This window comes from Chenopodium quinoa, unplaced genomic scaffold, assembly GCF_001683475.1.
Source record: "Chenopodium quinoa cultivar QQ74 unplaced genomic scaffold, ASM168347v1, whole genome shotgun sequence".
Classification (NCBI taxonomy): Eukaryota; Viridiplantae; Streptophyta; class Magnoliopsida; order Caryophyllales; family Amaranthaceae; genus Chenopodium; species Chenopodium quinoa.
Window position 1 is genome coordinate 5,189,381 of NW_018743574.1, and position 10,460 is coordinate 5,199,840.

At 35.7% G+C, this 10,460-nt stretch overlaps 1 protein-coding gene across 1 annotated transcript; it reads left to right on the plus strand.

Moving 5' to 3' along the window:
* Positions 1-5,160: 5,160 nt before the first annotated feature.
* On the plus strand, positions 5,161-8,007 carry LOC110682259 (transcription factor HHO5-like). The gene is made up of 5 exons (XM_021858550.1): positions 5,161-5,702; positions 5,823-5,914; positions 5,999-6,308; positions 6,814-6,890; positions 7,436-8,007. The coding sequence occupies exons 1-5, from the start codon at positions 5,504-5,506 to the stop codon at positions 7,658-7,660; spliced, it is 903 nt and encodes a 300-aa protein (XP_021714242.1). The 5' UTR covers positions 5,161-5,503; the 3' UTR covers positions 7,661-8,007.
* The last annotated feature ends 2,453 nt before the right edge of the window (positions 8,008-10,460 follow it).

The following is a 10,460-nucleotide window of genomic DNA, read 5'->3' on the forward strand; positions in this document are numbered from 1 at the left end:
ATATATGGCAATATACTAGGGAACTATAGCCTATAATTTAGGAAGATAATTATCTCCTTTGACCATACAACAAGTATATACTACATTTAGCTCTTAAATTTGAGGATGCTCCTTTCTTTTGTTGCCTAGACCGACTTGGTCTCCTTAGACAAAATGCTTTGATCAACAATAATAAGGTGGTCTAAATTGCATTTAATAAGGTGATTTGAAATCGGGTCAGGAACAATTTGGGTTGAATTTAGGTCAGGTCAATAACAAGTCGTGTTAATTTCGAGTCGAGTTAGTAACAGACCGGGTTGAATTTTTGGGTCGGGTAAGTAATAGGTCTAGTAAAACTTAAGTCGGGTCAATAACAAATCGAGTTGAATTTGGGTCAGGTCAATAATAAGTCGGGTTGATTTCGGGTCGGGTTAGGAACGGGTCAGGTTGAATTCAGGTCAGGTTATTAACAAGTCGGGTTAAATTCGGGTTTTGACGGGTTAAAACGGGTTTGGTGCAAGTTAATTATATTGGTCGTTGTAAACGGTTAGTTGGCCGTTTAAAAGCAAATTGGATGCTTCCACACACCCAATTGGACTCCTTGAGAGTATTATGGACCATGGTAAACATTTGGCAATTTTTATTTTCGAGCGAAAAAAAGTAAAAAAAATTCCAAAATTGAAGGCTAATATCCACGTTTTTTGAGAAATTTTGGAGGTTTTGGGGCCCGGTGTCGAAAAGTCTTGAAATTCTATGGGATACATCTCGGGGTCAAATAATGTTGTTTGGAACCATATATGATCATTATTTGTCGTCAGAAATGTTCGTGATAGTCTTAAATTAATTATATTGGTGCAAGTTGTAAATCGGTAAATTGGTCGTTTAAAGGCAAATTGGATGGTTCCACCCACCCAATTGAACTCTCGGTCTCTCGGAGGGTATTAGGGACCATGGTAAAAATTTCGACAATTTATTTTTGGGCGAAAAAAATTAAAAAAATTCCAAAATTGAAGGCTTATATCCACGTTTTTTAAGAAATTTTGGAGGTTTTGGGACACAGTGTCTAAAATCCATGTGATTTTAGGGAATACATCTCGAGGTCATATAATTCCGTTTGGAACCATATATGATCATTATATGTTGTCATAAATGTTCGTGGTAGGCTTGAGTTAATGAAATCGGTACAAGTTGTAAACCGGTAAATTGGTCGTTTAAAGGAAAATTGGATGGTTCCACCCATCCAATTGGCCTCTCGGAGGATATTAGGGACCATGCTAAATATTTCGGCAATTTTTTATTTCCTGGCGAAAAAAAGTCAAAAAACTCCAAAGTTAAAAGCTTAAGCAAGATTATGCTTGTTGAGAAATTTTGGAGATTTCGAGGCCAGGTGTCGAAAAGCCTTGAAATTTTAGAATTACATCTCGGAGTCATATAATGCCGTTTGGAACCATATATGATCATTATATGTTGTCATAAATGATCGTGGTAAGCTTGAGTTAATGAAATCGGTGCAAGTTGTAAACCGGTAAATAGGCCGTTCAAAAGGCAAATTGGATGGTTTCACCCACCCAATTGAACTCCCGGAGGGTATTAGAAACCATTTTAAACATTACGGCAAATTTTATTTTCGGGCGAAAAAAAGTTATAAAATTCAAAAATTGAAGTCTAATATCCACGCTTTTTGAGAAATTTTGGATGTTTCTGGGCCTAGTGTCGAAAAGTATTGAAATTTTAAGGAATACATTTCGGGGTCATATAATGTTGTTTGGAACCATATATGATCATTATTTGAACTCTCAAAATTTTTTGTTGTCATAAATGTTCGCTGTAGGCTTGAGTTAATGAAATCGATGCAAGTTGTAAACCGGTAAAAGTCAGCTGTTTAAAGGCAAATTGGATGGTTGCACCCAGTCAGGTGGACTCCCGGAGGGTATTAGAAACCATTGTAAACATTACGACAATTTTTATTTCCGGGCGAATTTTTGAAGGTTTTGAGGCCCGGTGTCGAAAAGTCTTGAAATTTTAGGGGATACATTAATGATATTTGGAACCACATGTGATCATTATATGTTGTCATGAATGTTCGTGGTATGCTTGAGTTAATGAAATTAGTGCAAGTTGTAAATTGGTCGTTTAAAGGCAAATTAGCCGGTTCCTTGACAGGGTAAAGTCGTATCCTCTAATCAAAAGTAAATACCTAAGTCCTCTAACTAAAGTAGATAGGGAAGTAGGGTCGAACTCCACAGGGAAACAAGTCTTTTTACTCCTAATTGATTATTATAATCTAAATTATCTAAGTAACCAATATTTTTGGGAATAAATTATATACTACGAAGAATAAGTTTAAGGAGAAAAACAATAATAAGAAGGCCCAGGGTCACAGGTTCACCAATAATTAATATTCCGGGATAAACCATAATAATTAATAATTAACATTGCACAAATAACATTATTAACAGGCTCTCGCAATTTATTAATCAACATAGATCTAACAGGCTCTCGCAATTTACTAGATCTAAGTTCTTATTAAAAATAGCCTTTAATATTAAATTAACATCTGCTCGATTCATCAATTCAATATTGCTAAACATTCACAATCAAATTACATCTGCTCGATTCATAATCTAATTGCAAAGAATTAAAACAATTCAATAAGAAATTATCATGCAATACCAATAATCAATAATAACAAATTATCCCTTCATATTAATTATGGATCCCCATAAACCCTAGAATGAAACTACTCACACAGAATAGAAACTAAACTAAACAAAGTAATTAAACAAGACATGAGAAAATGAATGAAATAAACAACTAAGATTAAGAGAAGAGAAATCGTTACCAAAATAAATTTGGAATTAAGAGTAGATTAAGAACAAAGGTTTAAGAGAAAGAAATCTACGAAAACAATTAAGAGAGTAAAAGAGAGAGAGAGAGAGAGAGAGAATCAGAGATTAAAATCGTATTACGGAGGAGTATTTATACTCCGTACAAATCCTAAACTAAAACAAATTAAAACGACGCTAATCGTCTCCTAATAAATACACGCGCCCGTTCGGGCGCGACTTTTTGTTCTTCAAGTGAAATCTCGCGCCCGGCCGGGCGCGACTTTTTGTTCTTCAAGTGAAATCTCGCGCCCGGCCGGGCGCGTATCCGGGCGCCGACCTTAGCTTCTCCCGCCCGGCCGGGCGCGCCTCCGTGCGCCAGCCTCTTTGGCCGGGCGGCTCTCTTGGGCCACTATTTGGACTACGATTGACTCCAATTCTTCGGGCCAATCAGGGTTTCTGATCCTCTTCCGGTCTTTAATACTCGGTCCAAATGCCCCGGTATCACCTCTACCGAGCCCTTAATCACCGGTTCGATGGCTCTAACCGGCTGTTTAGGGTGAAAATACCCTAAGACACGTGGCCCAATAAAGGCTTGACACGTGTCAATCTTTCAACGGTCTGCAAAGGCCCAATCCCTTTGCGACACATGTCCCTTATACCCTAATTGAGGTACAGTTCTCCCTTACTATAAATAGTAAGGGTAGACCTCATTTATGAAGAGGACACACATTAATTGCAACCACAAAAAACAAACAAAGCCCAAACCTACTAAAACGCTCTCGAACCGAGAAGCTTTTATTGTTCTTATTCCACTTCGAAAAGATACTAACTTAATCTTCGGAGGCGGAACTCCCACCCCCATCCGGAGTCTCCGTTACTTGTGCAGGTACAGGCGTAAGAAGGATCTGCTAGGAAATTGTAACTCTCCCGAAGGACATAAAATACCCCCAAACACCGGCCATGGGCTATAAAATCTGGTCGTATTTCTCCAGTGCTCGTGATTACTCCAAATTATCTCGGGAAAATACTCCAAAAGTGTAATTCCCTGTAAAAGTCAACCAAATCTACGAAAACACTAGAAAACACCAATTAGTAATAAAAGTGGCTCTAAAGAGCCAAAAACACTACTAATTATGACCAAGGAACGGGGGTAAGATACTATATAAAATAGACACATCATTCCTCCCACCTAATTGAACTCCCGAAGGATATTAAAACGATGCTAATCGTCACCTAATTGAACTCCCGAAGGATATTAGGGACCTTGGTAAACATTTCGGCAATTTTTATTTTTGGGCAAAAAAAAGTGAAAAAAATTCCAAAAATGAAGTCTAATATCCACACTTTTTGAGAAATTTTGGAGGTTTCGGGGCCAGGTGTTGAAAAGTTTTGAAATTTTAGGGAATACATTTCGAGGTCATATAATGTCATTGGGAACCATATATGATCATTATTTGTTGTCATAAATGTTCGTGGTAGGCTCGAGTTAATGAAATCGGTGCAAGTTGTAAACCGGTAAATGGATTGTTTAAAGGCAAATTGGATGGTTCCACTCAGCCAATTGGACGGTTCCACTCAGCCAATTGGACTCCCGGAGGATATTAGGGACCATGGTAAACATTTCGGCAATTTTTTATTTTCGGGTGAAAAAAAGTCAAAAAATTCCAAAATTAAAGGCTAATATCCTCACTTTTTGAGAAATTTTAAAGGTTTCGGACTAACAATCGGGGGCTTATTCATCTGTTGGATAATTACGATTATTTTTAGCTTAAAATGTAAACATTTCTCGAAACTCCTAATACATACAGTATGTCATATTGTCGTATATGATACGGAGTAATACGTAGTACTCCCTTCGTTTTTAAATACTTGCTTCACTTTCCTTTTCCGGCCATTTTTAATTATTTGATCCATTTCTTTATTTAGAAAACTTTTATATTATTTAATTCATTTATTTCACTAGTGGACCTAACATGAATAATATTTTATTAATTTCATATTCTCTCCACTACTTTTGTTTTTTACAATTTTATATTCTTCCACATACTTCACTACCTTCATATTTTATTATTTTCTCAAATTTCTCCTAAAACTCCGTGCATAAAGAAATGGAGCAAGTATTTAAAAACGATGGGAGTAATTATTATTGCAATGAATTAAAATCGAGAGTAACTTGATAATGGCAATACATATAGCACAGTATTAGTTTTGGACTTATTAGGTGCCATAAGAAAGTTCTACACAATAAAAATCTATTATATAATTATTGACAAATGGAAAAATAATAAATTTGGTAGGACAAACATGTGAATTACGGATGTACCACTCTAACTATATGCTTATCCATAAAACACACGCCCTTATAATTTTTATTTTGAAAAAAATAAAATCACTTCTGATTCCCCTATATCCTTTCTTTAATTTTACACCCTTGATTTTAAAAAGTGAAAAGACAAACAAAAAGGAATTACAAATAAATAAATAAATAAAATTTCAAGATTCTATTTTACGCGAGGAACCGTTTTCGTTTTCCTCCCAATATTATTCTGTATATATCCCTATAAATAAGTTGTTATTCTTGTATTTTTCTCCTCTCATTTTCTGTCATGCTTATCTTCCAACTGTAAGTGTGAACCTATTTTCTCACTCATAAATTAACATTCAAATTAAAATCTAATCAAATCAACAGACAAATTATGGCATCAAATTTTCCACAATTGAGTTTGAGCTTGCCAAATCCTCCTGAAGTTTTAACCCGATTTTTAGTCGCCGGAATATCGGATTTGGGTGAACTTTCCAAGCTTAATGGTTTTATTATCTGCCTCGAAGATGAGCTCAAGAAGATTCAGGCATTTCACCGTGAACTCCCTCTCTCTTCCATTATCGTAAACGATGGTTCGTTTTCTTTATTTATTTCTTCATGTTCTTTATTATGACTGTTATAATTTTTTGTTATGCGAATATTTGAACCTATAGTTTATTTTTAATAATTGTTTAATTATGTGTTAATTACAGCAATTAGCAAATTGAAAGAGGTTGCAAAGAAAAATGAGGAAAAACAATTTGAGAAGAAGACATGGATGAGCTCTGCTCAGCTATGGAGTTCGGTAATTTTTATTTTTAATTTTAATTTTTTATTAATTTGGAGTTGTTGAGGATAAAAAGGTAATTATAAGCTTTAACCATTACAGACAACAGTAGGAGGCGGCGACTATGAGCCGCATAAAAATGAAGGGAAAGGGGCAGTTTTGTCTTTCGAAAAAAAAGTTAGGGAAGATGTCACGGGACTCTCGTTGGTACCTCCCGGTTTAAACACTTCTCTTGAAATGGTTGAACCCGGTCCGGCTAAACTTCGAACCGGCGGAATATTTTCCGGTTCAGTTTTTGCCAAACCAGCAATCAAACCGTCGTATCAGACTACTAGAAAAAGACGTCGGTGTTGGTCGCCGGAGCTTCATCGGCGATTTGTAGATGCCCTCGAAAGCCTCGGTGGGGCCCAAGGTGAGGTTACGTGCTTCTAATTGAATTTTCAATTTTTAGTAATCTTAACAAAAATTAGTTTGGTGATTCAAAAGTATACAACGACAAGAACAACATTAAAGCATTAATCTTAATCCTAATGATACTTTGAATAATTCAAAGTACTACCTATGTTATAGGGTATGTGCAACGATTTGATATAGAGCAGAGATAAAAATTCACAAATGTCTAATCGTTTCACATACCTGAGGTAGTATAAGAATAATATTTTGATAATTGGCTAATATGGTGTTGTTAGACATGCTATTTTAATTTGGTAATATGGGTGAAAAAGAGGTTGGTAACGTTTGTTGCAAACCTTGTAAACTTGTAATAGCAGTACTTGCTGATTTGTTATGATACAAAAATTTTATTGTTTTTTGTAATGCAAAAAAAATAATAGGACCAATAATTTAAATTTATGATGCATAATTAGTGTTTGATAGAGTATTATATGTTGTTCATGTGTTACATGTTTGGTTTGCAGTGGCTACTCCTAAGCAGATAAAGGAGCTTATGAAAGTGGATGGGCTCACTAATGATGAAGTTAAAAGCCACTTACAGGTGAAATTCTTTTGTACTGTTATGTTCTTTTCTCGTGTAATTCATCTTGCATTCATATTGCGTGACTAGTGACATGCAAGAGATGAGGGACGTTCATATTCATACATGTTGGTAATATGATGATCCGTTGTATTGGGTAGATTCTGGTTCGTTGCACCTTGGTTTTGTGGTCGATAACTTATTTTCTGGTGGCTTCTAATCGGGTTTTTGAGTTTGGTAAAATTCTTGCTAGGTTGTTGTTCAACTTGGTACTCCCGTATGTAGTACACTAGCTTGAAACTTACTTGGTTAGTATAGGACAAGGGGCAATGATAGGCGTGAGAAAATGGTTTTCGTAGATGTTCATTAGATTTTCTCCAAGAGATCTCAAAATGTTTGCTTCTTTGCTTGTATAATGCAATGGAGGACCGGAACTACTTCTAAGATGTATATGGCAAGCTGATGATATACTCTTGTATGACTGTATGATTAGGAGTTTATAAACGAAGCCTTTATTTATCCTTAGGCTCAGTAGCTAAATTTATTGCCTGCTTGCTCATGTGCAGAAATATAGGCTTCATGTCCGAAAGCTTCCAGCTGCTAGCAAAACCAATCAATTGACAACTGACTTAGGAATGGACTATGGAGATCAGCTTGAATTAGGCTGCTTGACAACGGACCTCCAGCATTCAGGTTCTCCAAAAGGCCCATTACACTTGGGGGAGTCGAGGAAATGCAACTCTTCTAGTTTCGAAGAGGATGAAGAGGAGAAATCTGATGGCCAGAGTTGAAAGGTTTAGCCTCATATATAGATCATGAGAGAATTGACATACATTAATGTATAGGTGAGTGCTAATCATACACACCTTTGGAACTAGGGTGGGTATACTTGGTATAATAATAGTATGTATAATGTATTGGAATAGTAGAATGCAGAGGTTTGACATGCATCGAAAACTATTTAATGTAACAAAGGGAGATGCTGGGAACTGCTACGCTCTCCATTTGGCATTTTCCCTCATTCGGGGCTTTAGTGAGGAGGGATGAGGCCCTAACAAATTTTGCAGCGAGATTTAGGAATATCTCTTTTTCCCTATTGTTTGTACTGATGTTGAGTTATAAAATAACATTGTGCCTCCTCTGCCCCTTCCTTACATTTACTTGAGATGCTGATGTGCTTATCTTCATGTTAGTACAAGCGAAATATGCAATTGCATTTTTGTAATTGATTATTTTTCAGTCACCAAAATTCACTCAGGTTTTGATCTCTGCTGGTATATTACAGCCATTATAGGAAATATCACCCCACTTTTATGATTTCATCCTCGACTCCCTGAGAACAAAATTAGTTCCGGGGAGATTTCATAGTGCACAATTTCTTTGTTCTCTTTGTTTGATTGACACAATGCAACAACATTTGTAAAGAAAGTATTGAGTAGAACATGTTTGGAATCGATTTGTAGCCAAACTGTAACTGCATAATGCAGAAGTACAGTTGCCCGTGATAGAGATCTTAAAACAAAGTAGTACGTACGTAATTAGCTTAGAGAGTTGATGTAAAAGTGTAGAGGAACTATTCTGTGCAGTGGCGTACCTGGCGTGGCACTAAGGAGGAGACAGTGGATAGTCTATTCAGGAAGCAATAGTGTGTGGTAATAATTCAGTTGGAGAAATATGGAAGGTTGAGAATGATCTGAAATTCAATGGGTAATATATTCTTTGAGAGTTTTGGCTATTTTGAAGATATTTGCTGTCTATGATTAATAATTCTACGGGTATAAAAAAAAAAAACAGGACCCATTCATGCATCTTATTGTCTTGTTGTTTTCATGGTGTTAAAGTGAATGACGAAATAGATCTTCAAGAGTTTGTAATTAATGGAACAATCTATTATGATCTGATCTGGACTCTGGAGGAGGATGAATATTTCAGCTTCCTACATACGGTGTACTAGAGGTGGAGTTATGAGTGACTTGCTGACTTATGACTTGTACTATGCTCCCTATGCGCAGTGGAATATTAATACTACGTATTTTAAATGAGACAAAATCAAATAAAATAATCAAGATAACTATTAGTGGGACGACTTGCATATTTGGGTTCGTGTTTTTGAAGACTAGGCTAGAAAATGAGTTTTATAAATGAAATTATACTAGACCATATTTTATTTATGAGGAATGAAATTTTTAAAGACTATTTTTGGAAATCAACTAAAAAAGAATACATCAAGTATAGGTTTAGCATTCTTCTACTAGCCTAGACACCTAGTGGTAGGAACCCTGTTGATACAAGCAATGGTTGATTGAAAATATTGAAACCCCGAGTTAGAGTTGAAAAATTAGTGTACATTGAAATAGTAAAATTGTTATTTATGAATATGTTTGCATTTGTTTTATAAATTTAATCATTAGTTTGATACAAAGTACTGCACAGAATAATATAAATTGTAACTTTGTGAATGTGATTATGTGAAGATGAAGAAACATTAATCATAATTACTTCCTGAGCTCATTTGGATAATTATATAGAGCAGGATGAGAGTATCGATACATCAACATTGTTAATTAAAGTGCTTATTGTTTCTGGAAACAGAATGCTCCTGGGAGTCTTAGGGTAGTAAGGGTGATCAAGATGTCCTAGAGCTATGTCCAATGAATGTCCGAATTTCCCTCAGCTATGCCTTGTTGTCCGAGAGCTAGGCCTGCAAAAGAGAAAGAAAGTTAACTGCCCCGGGGGTGTGACCCGGGAAAGCCCATCCGATGCTTAAGTCAGCGAATGTATTTTCTAGAGAGAGAAAGAGTACTTTAGAAAGAGAAAGTAGAGAGAGATGATTAGAGAATTAGGAAAAAGTTACCATCATCAATGATTGGAGAGCTATTTATAGATGTACTTTCAGGTGGCAGAAGTTGTACTTAATTGGACAGATTAGGGGTAAATTCGTACTTTGCTCTGACTAATGATGGGCTGGATCATGGAGGGGTATTTTCGTAATTCCAGGTCAGTAGGCTTAGGACAATGGACTAGGCCCAAACACTTATCTATTCTTCATCAATCTAAAACCAAGTGTCAATGAAATACATAGTGCATTTGTGCTTATACTTCCTCCGTTCTGTTAATATTGCAACAAGGAGGAAATTACGCATCCCAAAACACATTTTATATGCTAAATATCTATAATTGTATATGAGTAAAAATTATAAAAAGTTGATATTGTGAAAGTATTAAATGAGACGAATCCAACAAGATCTCACTTGACTATATTTTGCTTAACGTATAACTCATATTATATGGTCAAACAAGAGTGATGAATAGTGCAAAAAGTCCATTGTTGCAATATTAATAGAACGGAGGAAGTATATAATAAGGGAGGTAATGAGTTTTTTTCCCTTTAATTTTGGATAGATTTTCTTAAAAGTGTCAATTATTTTGAGACAATAAAAAATAATACAGTATGTAATACTTCTATCAATTTCGATTTTTACTTTTGTCATCGTACTACTTCAGCTATTCGTAGGGGTGTCAATCGGGTTTTCAGTTCAGTTTTGGGTTCGGTTTATCGGTTTTCGGTTTGTAACGGGTCGGTTTTTAACG

Coding starts and splice junctions, on each gene's coding strand:
- LOC110682259 (XM_021858550.1), top strand. CDS start 5,504: ATGGCATCAAATTTTCCACAATTGAGTTTGAGCTTGCCAAATCCTCCT. Junction 5,703..5,822: donor TTCCATTATCGTAAACGATG/GTTCGTTTTCTT, acceptor TGTTAATTACAG/CAATTAGCAAATTGAAAGAG. Junction 6,309..6,813: donor AAGCCTCGGTGGGGCCCAAG/GTGAGGTTACGT, acceptor TTTGGTTTGCAG/TGGCTACTCCTAAGCAGATA.